The following is a 20,795-nucleotide window of genomic DNA, read 5'->3' as shown; positions in this document are numbered from 1 at the left end:
GTACGGACTTTATACCATTGGACTTTCACCTGTCTGGTCCAAAAAAAGAGATTGCTGGCCAACCAATACCTTGCAACAGATGTGGAAGCAAAATCAGCAGTCCACAAATGGATATGCTCCAAACAAATGGACTTCTATGAAAAGAGCATACTGAACCTGGTGCCATGATGGGAGAAATGTGTTCAAAACATTGAAGACTATGTAGAAAAATTGGTAAAAGCTATAAGTTCATCTGTGATTTTTTTTTTATTTTGTTACCTATTAAACTTTTTGGTAGTATTACTTTCCAATCTTCCCCCGTAATTGAGGATGTAGGTTGCAAGTGCTACTCTGAACTGAAAAGTAGTGGCAGAGGAGAGGAATTCATTGCAAGCTGCATCAAATCAGTCAGAAGACTGATGACTCAAAAAAAAATAAAAAAAATAGAATAAAATAATATAAAATTATTCAACTACAGTTTTGTCAAAACCGGTGACAGATGAAGCAAACATTCCATTTTCTACCTATATTTTTCATGTGAGGAAAAAATGTCTAAATCATATCATCTTGATCTTCTTCTGAATTATATTTTTTATTTTGCCTTCTGAACATACACGAAACTTCCAGTGGCCTCACATTGCAGATACTGCAGCCTAACAACACACTTTTTTTTGTGAAATACAGTCCTCAATGACAAAGGAAATTTTTGTTATAAAATCTTCCTATAACAACTGTTCATGCTTCCTGTCCTCTACTATTGTTTGATTCAATGACACTCAAGTGTAGTTTGACATTCAAGAAATTCAGCATGCTGAAGTTTTGGCTCTCACACATCAAGAAAGTTAATACAGATTTTGACATTGCCCTCTTAAAAGAAATTCAGTGTGTTGAAGCTATTGCTCTCATGCATACAGAAAGTAAGTACAGAGCTGTGAACTTGAGCTTCTGATGTACTGATTCCATCACTGTAAAATGCATTGAAAGTCAACTATTCTACACTCCTGGAAATGGAAAAAAGAACACATTGACACCGGTGTGTCAGACCCACCATACTTGCTCCGGACACTGCGAGAGGGCTGTACAAGCAATGATCACACGCATGGCACAGCGGACACACCAGGAACCGCGGTGTTGGCCGTCGAATGGCGCTAGCTGCGCAGCATTTGTGCACCGCCGCCGTCAGTGTCAGCCAGTTTGCCGTGGCATACGGAGCTCCATCACAGTCTTTAACACTGGTAGCATGCCGCGACAGCGTGGACGTGAACCGTATGTGCAGTTGACGGACTTTGAGCGAGGGCATATAGTGGGCATGCGGGAGGCCGGGTGGACGTACCGCCGAATTGCTCAACACGTGGGGCGTGAGGTCTCCACAGTACATCGATGTTGTCGCCAGTGGTCGGCGGAAGGTGCACGTGCCCGTCGACCTGGGACCGGACCGCAGCGACGCACGGATGCACACCAAGACCGTAGGATCCTACGCAGTGCCATAGGGGACCGCACCGCCACTTCCCAGCAAATTAGGGACACTGTTGCTCCTGGGGTATCGGCGAGGACCATTCGCAACCGTCTCCATGAAGCTGGGCTACGGTCCCGCACACCGTTAGGCCGTCTTCCGCTCATGCCCCAACATCGTGCAGCCCGCCTCCAGTGGTGTCACGACAGGCGTGAATGGAGGGACGAATGGAGACGTGTCGTCTTCAGCGATAAGAGTCGCTTCTGCCTTGGTGCCAATGATGGTCGTATGCGTGTTTGGCGCCGTGCAGGTGAGCGCCACAATCAGGACTGCATACGACCGAGGCACACAGGGCCAACACCCGGCATCATGGTGTGGGGAGCGATCTCCTACTCTGGCCGTACACCACTGGCGATCGTCGAGGGGACACTGAATAGTGCACGGTACATCCAAACCGTCATCGAACCCATCGTTCTACCATTCCTAGACCGGCAAGGGAACTTGCTGTTCCAACAGGACAATGCACGTCCGCATGTATCCCGTGCCACCCAACGTGCTCTAGAAGGTGTAAGTCAACTACCCTGGCCAACAAGATCTTCGGATCTGTCCCCCATTGAGCATGTTTGGGACTGGATGAAGCGTCGTTTCACGCGGTCTGCACGTCCAGCACGAACGCTGGTCCAACTGAGGCGCCAGGTGGAAATGGCATGGCAAGCCGTTCCACAGGACTACATCCAGCATCTCTACGATCGTCTCCATAGGAGAATAGCAGCCTGCATTGCTGCGAAAGGTGGATATACACTGTACTAGTGCCGACATTGTGCATGCTCTGTTGCCTGTGTCTATGTGCCTGTGGTTCTGTCAGTGTGATCATGTGATGTATCTGACCCCAGGAATGTGTCAATAAAGTTTCCCCTTCCTGGGACAATGAATTCACGGTGTTCTTATTTCAATTTCCAGGAGTGTATTTGCTGTGGAGTGCTACTGTATAACTACTGTATAACTAACTGCATCAGAACCAACTGTGGGAGATGCGCCGACTCCTTACACAGGTGGGGTAAACTTCCTTCGGCCGCTTGTGACTGTGGTGCTGAGAGACAGACAGTCAAACACATCATGCAGGAATGCCCACTAAGGGCATACGAGGGTGACCCACAGGATTTCCTAATGGCGACCCAAGAGGCAATCGACTATTTATTATCTAAGCTGGACGTCTGCTTGTGATTGCTCTTCTGTGAGTGTAAATTTACAATTGGCGGTGTCCTTATATACAAACTGTTATTTATTGCTCTGTTTATACATATGTGATTTTTTTTAAATCGTGTTGTTTCTGTAATTTTTACTGTGATGTTATGAGCCATACGCTAAATAAATAAAATAAATAAAACTACTGTAAACTCTTAAGTTTAAGTTTTCTTCACAGGAGGTCTGAAGTACCACTCAAGAACTTTCTTTGCATTGAATATTAACAATTTTTCTTCCTTGCAAATGTGATGAAATGTGCTGTATGTTGTTAGAAGAAATAATAGCTCTACCCCTGTGTTGTTGTACATCAGCAACTTGATTCTTCTTATTCAAAATTAAGGAGAAAGTCTGAATGTTAGCAAAAGAGAATGGCTTCTAATGAAAAAGAGTTAAGTTATCTGGTTTAACAGTTTCTGTAGTGACCATGTTTGCTGTGTTGCAGCACCAACTGGAAGGATTAGCCAGTGGTTCACTGTTGCCCAGGGGATGCCCGAATGGGAATATTATGATTAGTGCACTCTTCTGGGAGGCTCCTCCACTTTCTGTGACCCATCATATGTAGGAAGCGTATCATGACAGAAATTTTGTTCTGATCTGTGCTTCCATATGAAATTAAAAATAAATCTCTCACCAAATGTTGCTTGTTTTTTGAGTGGTGAAGCAATAGAGATAATCACTTCTTTCTGTCACATCTCTACAACTCCTTTATGCTTGGGAGAATAGGTTCATGAGTGGTTTATTTTGTAAATTATTTTTCTGATTGTTAGCAGAAAGACTGAAATATTTACATGCAATGAAGAGATACATTAACCCTTGCTGAGCATGTTGCCTGAAGAGTACTTTTAATTCATAGATTGTTCTCATTTTCTTAAATGAAATTTTGTTTGCACAACCAATTCGATCTTGTCATTAACATCAGTAGTAGAAATCCGCTTTTATCAAATGTATCACAGACTGAACAAGTAGCACATTGGGCACATCCAGACAGGATACTGTAAATATTACACATTAATCATTGGAGTCTGGGCCAAAGAAATGAGATACTTTCAAAGAAAAAAGTTTGTGCATCATCCTTACTGCAATATTTCAGGCAGATATTGATCATATAGAGACTGATGGAGTGAAAAATTCCTGGTTGAGATGTGTCCATCAGCCTTGAAAGCATCGCTCTTCCCTCCCCACTCCCCCCCCCCCCTCTCTCCCCTTCTCCCTCCCACCCCCCCTCCCACTCTCTCTACCCCCACCCCTTCCCAATCATGGAACACTGATTTCAGAATACATTACAAAATCACAACCACGGACTTAAAACAGACAACAACCTGCTAGACAAAGACAACAGTCATGGTCAATGGCAGGCTGTTTTCTGTGAGAAACATTTGGGAAGGAGTTGTTTTTGTTGAACCCAACATATTTTTAAGCAGCAATAATTCAGGATTTTAGTTATATTTGAGAAATGATAACAGTGAGTTTTAGCCATTGCTATCAAAATTGTGCCAATGTCATAAAAAGGATTAAAAAGAATGATCTTGTTATAAATTTCTGAACTTTTATTCTATGTGGTGTCTATAAGTGTGGCTCATCAGAAAAAAATGGGGCTAGTATTCAGCTACAATGCCTGTGAACAACAAGCAGAAAACACAACACAATACTAACAAAGCCCATCATATCCTGTCTCATCTTTTTTCATTAGATGAAACTTGTGTCAAAGTTAGTTCTTGCATATCTAGAGTAATAAGCAACTATCCTGGAACTCAGTATCAGTTGCAGATTGCCTATCTAATTGCTTTCAGAGGCATCAAAAGTTGGTTTTCAATATTTCAGATAATTATTGACCAAATTCAAAAATTTGAAATGCTATCATAATTATTCATTAAGAGATATAATCTTAAGTTAAAAGTTTAACAGAGTAAGACAAATATTACAGTTAAAAACTGCATGTCTTGAGGCTGCATAACTGATGGTGTGCAAATACCCAGACTTAACTCATCCAGTATTTGATAATGAAAGAACTTGGCAACTTCCAACAAACTTTACACATAATTGTAAACTTTTACAGAATTTTTTCTCACTCTGACATCCACCACAAAATTAAGAAAGAAAAAAAGTTTATCACTTCCTATATTTTCATTGTTCATGCAGCAACACTTCAGCATCAGACACGTTTTAATTTGTTACTTCTTCACTACCAGTTCTATTCATAATACAGTTTGCAGACAGTATGCATACATACCACTGAATATACCTGCAAAATTATATCATTGTACGACACACAATTCAGGGGATATACGAGATGTGTGGAAAACTTGCTTTCCCTTAAAACAGAGCGCAAATTACCCAGAGTATTTTCATCCAGTATTTCATAATGGGAGCGCTTAGCAACTTATAACAAATTTTAAGTATAATTTCAAACATTTTGTAAACTTTTTCTTGCTTACGTGCTTAATGTCAGATATTTACCACCTCAACTCATCTGTAAAGAAATCCAATGTTTAAATCTGTTTCAAACATGAGAGTTCGATTCTTTAAAGAATCGGGAGTTTACTGGTCATCTATAAAGAAGAAGCTACATGGACCAGCCAAGGAAAAGATGACTGGTGGATCATCCCTAACAACGGCACTTAATCTGTTATGGGCGTGATGATGATAACATGCTGTATGTCCATTTCACTTATTTGTATACTGTACCCATTCACTTGCTTGAGAGCTAACATGTTGGTGAAGCTGTTATGGTGTACAATATGACGAAGTTTCAGGTTTCAGAGAGAGAGAGAGAGAGAGAGAGAGAGAGAGAGAGAGAGAGAGAGAACATCAAAATAATTATTTATTTCACACCATTCAAAGGAAACTACCATGAATGCTTGCATATCTTTTTAGTTTCAGTTGCAATGTAAACCATAAATAGATAAACAAAAGACTAATTCTTCCACAGCAGACCTACAATTTTTACAGAATTTACATTTCACTGTGTCCCTTACAGCTACACTGTATTTGTGATTAGTCTTATTCTGTTATGTAGCAAAGTTATGTAATACACAACTTTTCATTTAAGAAAGTAATTTTGTTCTGTTTAAAAATATAATGAGTTTTGTGTGAAAACTGTTTGCTGTCTTATGCATCAGAATCAAATAACAGATAGAAAAATTGACAAAACAGTAGCTTGAGGTGGAAGTTACAAATCTTAATATCTAACAAATCTTACAAATTATTATTTTTAATTTTTTCCTTCAAATAAAATCCACTTGAATATAGTCTTGCATGTTAATTTTATGCAGCAATACTAGATTATTTACTTTTATAAAAAAGACTGCAGAAGTAGAGCTGAGCTATTAAGTGAGGGGCAAAAGTTATGATTTTATTCCCTCTTCTATAGGTGATCTACATCTGAACCTACAAGGGGCGTTCAAAAATAAACGAGCCAAGAGGCATAATTACAGAAACCACTACCTGTATGTGTAGAAGTATTGACCCTGGCTGTTGAGACACTTGTCCCACTGTGACACAAGGCGGTGAATGGCTGTCTCATAACATTCCCGGAGCTGCGATGTTAACGAGTTCCACATGTACAGCTGGACGTTGTCATCCATAGTGAATCCTTTGCCCCTCGGAGCCTTTTTAAGGGGACTCCCTTCTGATTCACTTCCTGCAGCACAGGACAATAGTTAATGCCCAGCATCACTCGCAAACCTTGACCACCCTTCACCAAGCGATCACATCAAAACGACCAGGCGATCTCACTCATGGGGTCATTCTGCTTGAGGACAATGCAAAGCCTCATATGGCCAACACAGTCCTGCAGAAATTCAAATGGGAGGTTCTCGGCCACCCTCCATACAGTCCGGATGTCTCTCCCTGTGATTACACCATTTTTGGTCCCCTTAAAAAGGCTCTGAGGGGGCAAACAATTCACCTCGGACGACAATGTCCAGCTGTACGTGCAGAACTGGCTAACATTGCAGTCATTCACTGCCTTGTGTCACACTTCTAACATACAGGTACTGTTTTCTGTAATTATGCCTCCGGCTCATTTCTTTTTTAATGCCCCTTATAAATCTACATGGATACACTACAAATCACACATAAGTGCTGGCAGAGGGTTCATAGAACTACCTTGACAATAACTGTCTATTATTCCACTCTCAAACAGAGCGCAGAAAAAAACCAACACCTATATATTTCCACACGAGCTCTGATTTCCCTTATTTTATTACGATGATTGTTTCTCACTATGTAGGTCGGTGTCCACAAAATATTTTCGTATTCGGAGGTGAAAGTTGGGAAGTAAAATTTAATGGGAAGTTTCCACCGCAATGATAAATGCCTTTGTTTTAATTATGTCTGCCCCAAATTCTGTATCATATCCGTGTCACTCTCTCCCCTATATCTCTTCTTTGAACTTCCTCAATGTACTAAGTTAATTCTATCCAGTAAGGATTGCACACCGTGCAGCAGTGCTCCAAAAGAGGATGGACAAGTGAAGTGTAGGCAGTCACTTTAGTAGGTCTTCTAAGTGTTCTGCCTATAACACGCATTCTTCAGTTTTCCTTCACCACAGCATTTTCTATGTATTCTTTCCAATTTGTTTGTAATTGTAATTCCTAGGTATTTAGTTGAATTTACACCATTTAGATTTGATTGATTTATTGTGTAACCAAAGTTTAATGGATTCCTTTTAGGATGCATGTGGATGATCTCACATTTTTCATTATTTAGGGTCAACTGCCAATTTTCGCACTATACACATATCTTTTCTCAATAGTTTTACAATTTGTTCTGATCTTGTGAGGATTTTACTAGACAATAAATGGCAGCATCATCTACAAACAACCTAAGACAGCTGCTCAGATTGTCTCCTAAATCGTTTATATAAATAAGGTACGCAGAGGGCCTATAACACTACCTCAGAAATCACTTCTGTTTTACTTGATGACTTTGCCAATTACTATGAACTGTGACCTCTCTGACAGGAAATCACGAATCCATTCACATAACAGACGATATTCCATAAGCATGCAATATGACTACAAGTCGCTTGCGAGGTACAGCCTTTGGAAATCTAGAAATATGGAAACAATTTGTAATCCCTTGTCGATAGAACTCAAAACTTTGTATGATTAAAGAGCTAGTCGTATTTTGCAAGAACGAAGTTTTCTAAAAGCATGTTGACTGTGTGTCAATAGACCGTTCTGTTCGATGTAATTCATAATGTTTGAACACAATATATGTTCCAACATCCTGCTGCATATCGACATTAATGATACGGGCCTGTAATTAGGTGGATTATTCCTATTGCCTTTCTTGAATATTGGTATGACCTGTGCAATTTTCCAGTCTTTGGGTATGGATCATTTGTTGAGCAAGCAGTTATATATGATTGTTAAGTATGGAGCTATTGCATCAGCATACTCTGAATACTCTGAAAGGAATCTAAATGGTATACAGTCTGGACTGGATGACTTGCTTTTCTTAAGTGACTTAAGTTGCTTCACTACTCCAAGGATATCTACCTCTAAGTTAGGCACATTGACAGTCATTCTTGATTCGAATTCTGGAATATTTACTTTGTCGCCTTTGGTGAAGATAACAAAACAGTTCAAAGTCATATGTCTTTTCCACCAAGCTGCTTGTTACAAGAGAAACTTTGTGTCATATTATGTGTTTCAGTTAACACATTCTGCTCACCTTATTTTACAATAATAGGCTGCACATTCACAATTTTCATTTTTCACTTTGTGTTTCATTTAAAAATATCTTCCTCTGCATTTTTTTGGCAAGTTACATTCTTCAGAATGGTTCTGGGCTCTTCACTTGGTGTACACTGCAAATTTTACACTCCAGTACAGTGAGTTGAGATATATAGCTAATCCTTCACATATGATATCATTTAGTATTCAGTATTGATTTTAAACTGTTTTCTTCCTGGTTTTGTACATTCCATGTATTCCCAATTTAATACCCTTTTTCTTGTAGACGTCTCATTGTCTTACTTTTCCAGTGCTTTTCCACATCACTTATGTCATTGCACCTGTGCACAACTAAATCAGCACCATGGTATCAGCAATAATCAGCAAATACATTCATATAAATCAACCTAATGTTTCTGCAAACAGCAAACTCATTCAAGGTAACAACTTCTATCAAATATATAATTTACAGTAGAAGACGACTACCTCCCAGATTACATCTTCACTATGCAAGTATTCACCAATAGAAACGCAAAACTATGTACTCAATGCAGAGAGAAAACACAATAAAATGAGGAACATGAAAACAAAATTGTCTTTAGGTGCAACAAGATTATGGTTAAAAAAATCAAGGACTCTACTATTGCACAACAGTAGTACAGTAAATATAGTAGGGTACAGCTACCTACTTTTCTCACTGATCCAACAAGAAAGACGACAAAAATTACTATGAAAGAGTTCAACGGAGAATATGTATGACAGCAATGGAGTTGTGCCCAATCCAAATTCTGCACTTGAATTGCAGTTCATATCCATAAACTTTATATGGCAAATTGTAATGTTTGGATGTTTACATTATCCAATTTTAAAATCAAGAGACAATAGTTCAGATGCATATGATAACTAAAATAGGCAAGTAAAAGCTACTACAGATTACGTCTATCAGGCTAACAACCACTCATCAGAGTGCTTACAGCATAGAACACAAAGTTATCAACAAGTTTCAGATCATAAAGCATGCAATCTGGTGGAACTCACAAAATATCACTTAAGAAATATGGCTTCTGTTCATTTCTATTGGTAAAAGTATACTGTTACCTTTAATTTGCATTTGTAAGGACAGTAACATATTACATCTGGACTCTTGCTCATTCCAAATTCAACTAGGATTCAGTCACAAAAAATATATTACCACTATCAAATCTTCACACTTAATTTCCGAAGATGTAAATGAAAAATGGTATTACTGAGAAGCTCAAATCATTTTTCATAAGCAATCAGTATTAAATTTACTAAGACATCCAAAGTGATGCCAGTGTAAAAAAAAAAAGTCAAAATATTAATTACAACTTAATATAGGAAAAGAGTTTACATAAATTATTCTAGCCAGAGAATACAAAAGGAAAGAGGCTCTGAATCAAAGAATCATTCCTTTCTACTATGCTATCCCCAAAAGAAAAAAAATTGAATACCTTAAAATTATAAACAATGAAAATAAGAGGAAGGCTGTTTATAAAACAGACTAGTATATTTCTACCCGCACAAATCTAGAAATATTGTACTTATCCTCACCTCAAAAATATGTATCTCAAGTATTTGGTAAATGAAAAGTAAATAAAAGTACAACTGGTGGGAGCAATGGGTAGAATGGTACCGACAGCTAACACAGCACTGAAATTTCCTTCTGTTTTCCTTTTTCTTTAACAAAAAAAAGGGGGGAGACACAATATTAAGATTTTTCGGCTACGATACAAGTCCTGTACACTATTTTTATTGTTTACGCTCTGTCTACTGATAAGCCACAGAAACCTTCCTTATTGTTGTGGAATCTGCAACATAATTTAGGAGAGGATCACTGGTTTGACAAATTTCTATTACCAGTTCTTCCAGAGTACAACCTAGGTTGTGCTGCCTACAACTCAAGATTTTCATATGAATACATTTGTAGTGATTGTATGTTGCAACGACGATTATAGTGACACAACACAGTGCGCAAAGTATTTATGATTAGTGATACGTTCATTGACAGACATTTATTCTTTCCTTCAGAGTAGTTAATTATTCCTTGCTCCTGTTGAATAAATGTTGTATGCTACTTGGATATGATGCTTTAAAAGTATTGATGCCTCATGGTAACTCTAATGAACAACACTTCTATCAAGAGTACGGATAATTTGGTTCACAATATTAATGACACTGTTTTGCTTTAATAAAGTCACAAAAAGATAAATAATTTTCAAAACAAAATTTACAATATTCAGATATATATGGGCTGAAATGAACCTTCAGAACACAGCACAATCAATCCACAAGATTTGTTGGATGTTTCACAAAAAGGCATCTGTTTTTAAAGAGCAAAGATACGGCTTTGGTCCCACTGTGGCATAAATTTTTAATCAGTCAAGAGGATTAAAATAAGCAAATAACTGTCAAGTAGAAACACATCTATGGGCAAAAACTCTTTTTACAGTCACAAAATTGGTTAGAAATGTGAACACACAGAGCACATGCACAGACTAGGCAGAAGACTAGCAGGAAGGAGGTGAGCATCAAATAATAGAAGAGGTCTGAGATATGTCAGCTTAAATAACAATAACTCAATAGCTAAAAGAAACATCACATTGGTAAATATAATAATGTCCAAAGAGACCAGATTTACTATCAGGTTACAGGCAAAATTTCTGTAACTAGGATAAATACATAATCTTTTCTAAAAGATTGCACAAAGTACATAATAAGCTAACTCTAATACTATCAACATTTGCCTCCATATTCATGAATGAAAGCAGAAGGAAGGCAAGGAGGTGGAGTAATAGACAGTCCATATCAATGGACACACAATAACTATACACTAAGAAAAGTCCAATTTTCTAATACAGTGAAGCTGTAGAGCTGGGAAAATGTAAATGGAATGTGTGTGGACCTATGCTCAGAAAAAATATCCTTGTTCATAATCTGAGTCACCTGGCACAATTCTTTTTCAACACTTAGAAACATGTAGTTTCACACCAATCAAAGAGAATAATGGGGCCCTGTGTAATATATTTAACTGATCAAAAAAAAGTTAAATTCAAAAGTTACACATTCGAAGTTTGCTCAATGACAGAACTTACAACAATGATTAGAATTTTTGGTGTAACTTTTTAATCAAAGTTTTAAAGACGTTTCCTCATCTAATATTTGTACCTTGTGCTAAATAATGAACAGTTCAGAATTATTTTTCTTATGCTTGGGTTCACAGCTAACAAATATTGATTAAAAGAAGTCATGGCCCTGCTGAGAATGTACATTATTTGAATAAGATGCTTTATTCACAACTATTGGCCAATTTCAACCTAACACCCATTTTCAACTGTAGAGTCTTAGACATAAAACCTAGCCGCCACAGAGGGTAAATGTCAGTTGTTAACCTAGCCGCCACAGAGGCTACATATCAGTTGTTCACTTAGGTCCCCCATCAGAATTCTTAGTCTTGCCATCTGCAAGGTCTGGCATCACTGCAGGATGCAGAATTGTATGGAGGAAATGTTGTCTTCTGCTCCATTTGTTACAGTGTTGTATCTGCTCGTTGTCTAGTGGTAAATGTCATACAGTGTAGACAAGAAGTTGCAAGTTTGAGTCCACTTCTTTCTTCATTTTTTACTTGCAGTTCAGCTCCCTGGTAACAGTATTAGTCTGGTGGAAACTCAAAGATAATTTGCTTCACTTGCTAACATACTAATAACAGCAAAGCCTTCCAGAAACACTTCCATGAAAGAGCTTGCTGCTGCCTCAAGATTAGAACAGTTTATGCTCAAAAATTCCTCACACTCTAATGGACACTGACGGTCCATCAATGAATACTTTGACACCAGCTATCTTCTGACTGGGTGATTGAAGTGTAACGCTACTTGAGTATGTTTCTGATCTCATGTTATAGTTTGATTTTCCTCATGAAATAACTTCAATAAATTGAGTGAATTCCGTGCAGTTACACAAGGCTGCTATGAGTTTACTTATCAAAAGTCATTTTCTCATACGAAATTCGAGTAGTTCTTGTAGGAATGTGTGGGATTTTTCATAGTTGAATCCTATGAATATTATTCAAGCATTATAAAACTGACCTGTGAGAGGAAAAATGTCTATCATTTGCAACAGAATGTTCACTTCTGTCTGTCTGTCTGTCTGTGGTCTGTGTGTGTGTGTGTGGGGGGGGGGGGGGGGGGGGGTGTTCACTAGAAGGATTTTCTTGTTTCAAGAAAGATCATTCTGGAAGGAATGATTTTTCTTCCACATTCAGGAAGTCTTTATAAGTGCCACACATGATGAACAGTGGCCATTTAATTTATGTGCAACATCTGCATTCAATGTGCAAGTTTCAGTAGTCAAGGCATAGGAGAGTATACTGATTAAGGAAAGGCAAACTTATGTTTCTAGCATTTGTAGACTCACAAAAGGCTTTTGATAATGCTGACTGGAATACTCTCTTTCAAATTCTGAAAATGGCAGGTGTAAAATACAAGGAGCAAAAGGCTATTTACAACTTGTACAGAAACCAGATTGTAGTTATAAAAGTTGAGGGGCATCAAAGGGAAAGCAATGGTTGAGATAGGAGTGAGAGAAGGTTGTAGCAGATCTCTGATCTTATTCCATCTGTATATTGAGCAAGCAGTAAAGGAAACAAAAGAAAAGTTCGGAGTAGGTATTAAAATCCATGGAGAAGAAATAAAAACTTTGAGGTTCGCCAATGACATTGTAATTCTGTCAGAGACAGCAAAGGACTTGGAAAAGCAGTTGAACGGAATGGACAGTGTCTTGAAAGGAGGGCATAAGATGAACATCAACAAAAGCAAAACGAGGATAATGGAATGTAGTCGAATTAAATCGGGTGATGCTGAGGGAATTAGATAAGGAAATGAGACACTTAAAGTAGTAAAGGAGTTTTGCTATTTGGGGAGCAAAATAACTGATGATGGTCGAAGTAGAGAGGATATAAAATGTAGACTGGCTATGGCAAGGAAAGCGTTTCTGCAGGAGAGTAGTTTGTTAACATCGAGTATAGATTTAAGTGTCCGGAAATCTTTTCTGAAAGTATTTGTATGGAGTGTAGCCACGTATGGAAGTGAAACATGGACGATAAATAGTTTAGACAAGAAGAGAATAGAAGCTTTCCAAATGTGCTACAGAAGAATGCTGATGATTAGATGGGTAGATCACATAACTAATGAGGAGATACTGAATAGAACGGGGGAGAAGAGGAATTTGTGGCGCAACTTGGCTAGAAGAAGGGATTGGTTAATGGGACATGTTCTGAAGCATAATGGATCACCAATTTAGTATTGGAGGGAAGCATGCAGGGTAAAAATCATAAAGGGAGACCAAAGGATGAATACACTAAGCAGATTCAGAAGAATGTAGGCTGCAGTAGTTATTTGGAGATGAAGAGGCTTGCACAGGATGGAGTAGCATGGAGAGCTGCATCAAACCAGTCTCTGGACTGAAGACCACAACAACAACAAACAAAACCATTATTCAGTCTACAAATGCTGAAAGAAAGACAAGTATCATCCTCTCATAATGACCACAATATAACTATTACTGATGCTTTGTCAAAAAAGCAAAAAGCATCCATGTTGAAGAGTTTTCAACTTTCAATAAGGTAAAGACAGAGAGAACCAAAAATAACAATAAGTTACCTATTGTTACCAATCTGAGCTCGATTCTGATTGCCTCTGCGGTGCCTCACAGTCAGCACAGGATGTTATTACACAAGCCTCTGTTCAGCAATTATTTTTTATAGTTTTCACCAATGTGGAAGCCACTGTCTTACTGAAATTTTACTGTAAAATTTACTTACATGACTTTGTACTAATATGAAAGAAGAGAAGCCAAATTATAGAAAAGTGATGACAATAAAGAATATATACATTCTGCAGTACTTAAGTACTGCTAGGTGGATATTTGGCAAGAATTCTGGGCAAATAATTTTTTTTAGTTTGGTACTGTCCTCTATCTGCTTCTATGTTGTACCAAAACTTTAATCTCTACATCTACTACATATTGTACCTCATCATTTGTTTTACATATTCTAATATCTGCCTACTGCAGCAATATTTCCCTGTTTTTTACCTTCTAGTACCAAGTTAAACATTACTGAACACTTTGTAAAATGTTGCACTAGCATTGTCCTACTTGTAGAAAACTTCTTTCTTCCTCTGTACAATCTAGTACATTTTGGCATAAATGTTAATAAATGTCACTTTCATATTTAATGACAATACAAGTGAAGATAGCAAGCACACCATGATAATATACCTTAAATAAAGTAGTAAATACATCACATAATAGTTATCTGATAAATGAGGACTTACCTGTCGACGATATACTTCTTCTTCAAGACGTTGTTCTATATTTGACGATTTTCGATTATGCCCGCTACTTTCACTACCCCACAATTCTGACAGACTCAATAATGGTCCACTACTGCAACAAAAATAGATGAATTAATCAATAAAGGATTAAATTTTAGAGTAGTTCAAATTTAAATGGACCTGTGATAATATTTTTCTAAATTATCAGCATCAGCATTTTTCTAATTTCCAATATTAACAGCATCAACATTTCTCTTGACAAGTAATTTTTAATGGTGTTTTCAAAGCACCCAAAGCATGTTAGCTTATTGCTATAGTGTGAGACCTGGTGTTGTTATGCCAGAGCAAATAAGTTCTGACATGGGTGCACATAGTGCCTTTTGACTTGTAGGCAATTCAACCTTAATGAAGATCACAGTATCAGGCAATACTAATGTTGTCATGCTCCTTTTGGAAATTATTAGCAGATTGTGTTCACTACTACAGAGCATAGTGGCCAAGGTTTTCCAAGCAGAAATAAGGACCAGCTTTCAGTGAAAATCCCTTGTAACTTCATATTGGCTCTCCATTTAAAGAGGTAATGACTATTCCTAGTCTCATGATAAGATCATTTCTGCAAAAAAGCATTATCCCCTTGCCACATAATGTGAAATGCAAGTGATTGCAACTCATCAAGGCACCAACTTTTTAGGTGAAGTTGAAGAGAGATTTGAAGCACTGTTAAATGCCAAAATTCTATGATAGGCCCAAATTCTGTCCTACCATGTCTGTTTACAGAAGCAAGGGCTCTGATACGGTTTCAAAGAGATGATGTCCTCTCTCAAACTAATTACAACAAAGCATTCTTTTCCCATAGTTTGAGCATAAACCAACATACTTAAAAAGTAGTAAAACCTTCATTCACAAGAAACTGTAAACCATGTTGCATAATTCCAGGGTGCACCTCTCACTAACAGTACTGGATGGAGGCCAAGGTTTGCAACAAAGATCCGTGCTTTCTTCCAGAAAAACTCCTGTATTTTCCCTGGCTACCACCTCAAAATGTTTCATTTATATGTGATTTGCCCTTGTAATAATGAAATGAAACCATTTGCCCCAAAATAAGGGAATAAGTTTGCAGAAATCTGTAAATTTGTCTTGCAAAACTGAAAAATATTAATTGATAACTGAATAAATTTTGGGTACCAAAATGAAGAAATTTACATTATTTAATTACTTCTACTTAGTTAATGTACCAGAAGTAATCGGCAAACTCCATTGTCTGCTTCTGTAAATAAAGCTGTGGCCCCAATGCAGCCCAGTCACTTTCGTATCATCTGGCTTCTTCTATCTGCCTGGTGTACTCAATTGAAATATATGTGATAGAACAGACTTTATTACTCTCAGTATTATTTGGAATTGTTCTTGTACCCTGTTGACTTTTACAAGCCTTGAAACTGGAACAGAGAGGCCTTGTTTCGAAACCTTTGTGTTTTTGACTAATGATAATTAGCCTGGGTTGGCTGTCAATTTTCTGGGTGTAATACAATTCATACATGGGACTTTAATGTATACAAATAAAAATCTATATCTAGGCAGACCATAAACTGCAAGGATTCAGTCCAATTCAGTTAGTGGTGTAACATTATTTACACAGAGCAGTACAATGGAATCAATAACAAACAAGCAGGCTGCAGGAGAAACCACATACACAGTTCTACTTATAGTTCTTGTTGTTGTTGTTGTGGTCTTCAGTCCTGAGACTGGTTTGATGCAGCTCTCCATGCTACTCTATCCTGTGCAAGCTTCTTCATCTCCCAGTATCTACTGCAACCTACATCCTTCTGAATCTGCTTAGCGTATTCATCTCTTGGTCTCCCTCTACGATTTTTACCCTCCACACTGCCCTCCAATGCTAAATTTGTGATCCCTTGATGCCTCAAAACATGTCCTACCAAACGATCCCTTCTTCTAGTCAAGTTGTGCCACAAACTTCTCTTCTCCCCAATCCTATTCAATACCTCCTCATTAGTTATGTGATCTACCCACCTTATCTTCAGCATTCTTCTGTAGCACCACATTTCGAAAGCTTCTATTCTCTTCTTGTCCAAACTAGTTATCGTCCACGTTTCACTTCCATACATGGCTACACTCCATACAAACACTTTCAGAAACGACTTCCTGACACTTAAATCTATACTTGATGTTAACAAATGCCTCTTCTTGAGAAACGCTTTCCTTGCCATTGCCAGTCTACATTTTATATCCTCTCTACTTCGACCATCATCGGTTATTTTACTCCCTAAATAGCAAAACTCCTTTACTACTTTAAGTGTCTCATTTCCTAATCTAATTCCCTCAGCATCACCCGACTTAATTTGACTACATTCCATTATCCTCGTTTTGCTTTTGTTGATGTTCATCTTATATCCTCCTTTCAAGACACTGTCCATTCCGTTCAACTGCTCTTCCAAGTCCTTTGCTGTCTCTGACAGAATTACAATGTCATTGGCGAACCTCAAAGTTTTTACTTCTTCTCCATATATTTTAATACCTACTCCGAATTTTTCTTTTGTTTCCTTTACTGCTTGCTCAATATACAGATTGAATAACATCAGGGAGAGGCTACAACCCTGTCTTACTCCTTTCCCAACCACTGCTTCCCTTTCATGCCCCTCGACTCTTATAACTGCCATCTGGTTTCTGTACAAACTGTAAATAGCCTTTCGCTCCCTGTATTTTACCCCTGCCACCTTCAGAATTTGAAAGAGAGTATTCCAGTTAACATTGTCAAAAGCTTTCTCTAAGTCTACAAATGCTAGAAACGTAGGTTTGTCTTTTCTTAATCTTTCTTCTAAGATAAGTCGTAAGGTCAGTATTGCCTCACGTGTTCCAACATTTCTACGGAAACCAAACTGATCTTCCCCGAGGTCGGCTTCTAACAGTTTTTCCATTCGTCTGTAAAGAATTCGCGTTAGAATTTTGCAGCTGTGACTTATTAAACTGATAGTTCGGTAATTTTCACATCTGTCAACACCTGCTTTCTTTGGGATTGGAATTATTATATTCTTCTTGAAGTCTGAGGGTATTTCGCCTGTCTCATACATCGTGCTCACCAGATGGTAGAGTTTTTTCATGACTGGCTCTCCCGAGGCCATCAGTAGTTCAAATGGAATGTTGTCTACTCCCAGGGCCTTGTTTCGACTCAGGTCTTTCAGTGCTCTGTCAAACTCTTCACGCAGTATCTTATCTCCCATTTCGTCTTCATCTACATCCTCTTCCATTTCCATAATATTTTCCTCAAGTACATCGCCCTTGTATACACCCTCTATATACTCCTTCCACCTTTCTGCCTTCCCTTCTTTGCTTAGAACTGGGTTGCCATCTGAGCTCTTGATATTCATACAAGTGATTCTCTTCTCTCAAAAGGTCTCTTTAATTTTCCTGTAGGCAGTATCTATCTTACCCCTAGTGAGACAAGCCTCTACATCCTTACATTTGTCCTCTAGCCATCCCTGCTTAGCCATTTTGCACTTCCTGTCGATATCATTTTTGAAACGTTTGTATTCCTTTTTGCCTGCTTCATTTACTGCATTTTTATATTTTCTCCTTTCATCAATTAAATTCAATATTTCTTCTGTTACCCAAGGATTTCTATTAGCCCTCGTCTTTTTACCTACTTGATCCTCTGCTGCCTTCACTACTTCATCCCTCAGAGCTACCCATTCTTCTTCTACTGTATTTCTTTCCCCCATTCCTGTCAATTGTTCCCTTATGCTCTCCCTGAAACTCTGTACAACCTCTGGTTCTTTCAGTTTATCCAGGTCCCATCTCCTTAAATTCCCACCTTTTTGCAGTTTCTTCAGTTTCAATCTGCAGTTCATAACCAATAGATTGTGGTCAGAATCCACATCTGCCCCAGGAAATGTCTTACAATTTAAAACCTGGTTCCTAAATCTCTGTCTTACCATTATATAATCTATCTGATACCTTTTAGTATCTCCAGGATTCTTCCAGGTATACAACCTTCTTTTATGGTTCTTGAACCAAGTGTTGGCTATGATTAAGTTATGCTCTGTGTAAAATTCTACAAGGCGGCTTCCTCTTTCATTCCTTCCCCCCAATCCATATTCACCTACTATGTTTCCTTCTCTCCCTTTTCCTACTGACGAATTCCAGTCACCCATGACTATTAAATTTTCGTCTCCCTTCACTACCTGAATAATTTCTTTTATCTCGTCATACATTTCATCTATTTCTTCATCATCTGCAGAGGTAGTTGGCATATAAACTTGTACTACTGTAGTAGGCATGGGCTTTGTGTCTATCTTGGCCACAATAATGCGTTCACTATGCTGCTTGTAGTAGCTAACTCGCACTCCTATTTTTTTATTCATTATTAAACCTACTCCTGCATTACCCCTACTTGATTTTGTATTTATAACCCTGTAATTACCTGACCAAAAGTCTTGTTCCTCCTGCCACCGAACTTCACTCATTCCCACTATATCTAACTTTAACCTATCCATTTCCCTTTTTAAATTTTCTAACCTACCTGCCCGATTAAGGGATCTGACATTCCACGCTCCGATCCGTAGAACGCCAGTTTTCTTTCTCCTGATAACAACGTCCTCCTGAGTAGTCCCTGCCCGGAGATCCGAATGGGGGACTATTTTACCTCCGGAATATTTTACCCAAGAGGACGCCATCATCATTTATTCATACAGTAGAGCTGCATGTCCTCGGGAAAAATTACGGCCGTAGTTTCCCCTTGCTTTCAGCCGTTCGCAGTACCAGCACAGCAAGGCCGTTTTGGTTAATGTTACAAGGCCAGATCAGTCAATCATCCAGACTGTTGCCCCTGCAACTACTGAAAAGGCTGCTGCCCCTCTTCAGGAACCACATGTTTGTCTGGTCTCTCAACAGATACCCCTCCGTTGTGGTTGCACCTACGGTACGGCCATCTGTATCGCTGAGGCACGCAAGCCTCCCCACCAACGGCAAGGTCCATGGTTCATGGGGGGCTACTTATAGTAGCTGCATACATTTGCAGAGCATCATCTGCTGACAGGATCTTAACCACCATTTGTTCCATCACAGTTTAATATCCTCACCAGCAGACAATATCAATAACAGCATGAAGGCATTACAGCTTATGAAAACAGAGAATCATCAGAGGCAAGTCACTTGGGTTCAGCTGCTCTCTCAGAACAGGCCAAGCAAGCAGCTGCAGCTCAGTCTTAAATAGCAGGCCGCATGACCGCTTTCGAATTTCGCATAGCTGCTATTTGTAAATACCTGCCTGTGGACTTGGATATTCTGGTTATTGCTGTTGGCATTCCTTCTGTGTTCTGCTCATGACGAACCTGGCTTGTTTATGGATTATGCATTCGTATCAGGTACATCACAAAACAGAGAAGTCAAGAATAGGAGCATTTACCTGCAATGTCATCAGCTTCACTATCAGGCGCATAATGTAACAAACCATGGTGTCACTATTCTTTAATTTTATTGTGATCTAACCCTTGCATATTGTGTTTGTTTTGTAGACGAAACACCTTGCCCAAAACCAGACCTCTAGAATTTTTGGTAATCTGTAGTTTACTGAGTTACTTTATTACAAGAAAACCCACTAGATGGAAAATAGCACCATCAAAAATGACCTGGTCTGCTACATAGACCCTGAACAGCCTGAATTGGCCTAAGTTAGTACTGTAAGCTCATTGCTTTGAGCCAGAAATATAACTACTGTTATGCATATTCATTCATTCATTCATTCAAGACGTGGTAATATGGTTTGCACCTGACCAGGACACCAGAGTGATAACATTCAAGTTAAGCAATTCTTTGTTAGCTCAAGCTTTCAAAATCACTGTGAGTGCCACTGGAAAATCAGGATGAATCAAACAGAAACCATTAAGGATGCTCCTTGACATTCTTCCTCCATTCAGTTACCAATTTCTAAAGTTTCAGTTTATTAAATGTCCACAGGGTTGTGAGTGTAATTTAAGAAGGCTGAGGTAGAAGCTATATCTGGCATTCTGCACCATTCTTCCTCTATAGTACAGTCAACAACTTTTCCCTCAGCACCATCGGTTTACCAACAAC

At 38.5% G+C, this 20,795-nt stretch overlaps 1 protein-coding gene across 6 annotated transcripts in view; it reads right to left on the bottom strand.

Moving 5' to 3' along the window:
- LOC126187852 (uncharacterized) overlaps nucleotides 1-20,795 on the bottom strand; it is a 240,019-nt gene that overhangs the window by 155,427 nt on the left and 63,797 nt on the right. For all 6 annotated transcript variants that reach the window (XM_049929171.1, XM_049929214.1, XM_049929197.1 and 3 more), the window contains one exon: nucleotides 14,709-14,820. In XM_049929171.1, coding sequence (XP_049785128.1) covers nucleotides 14,709-14,820 — 112 coding nt within the window. The remainder of the gene's footprint in view (nucleotides 1-14,708; nucleotides 14,821-20,795) is intronic.

The sequence above is a fragment of the Schistocerca cancellata genome, chromosome 1, assembly GCF_023864275.1.
Source record: "Schistocerca cancellata isolate TAMUIC-IGC-003103 chromosome 1, iqSchCanc2.1, whole genome shotgun sequence".
NCBI lineage: Eukaryota > Metazoa > Arthropoda > Insecta > Orthoptera > Acrididae > Schistocerca > Schistocerca cancellata.
Note: the sequence above shows the minus strand (reverse complement) of the source record. Positions and strands in the feature narration are given on the sequence as shown.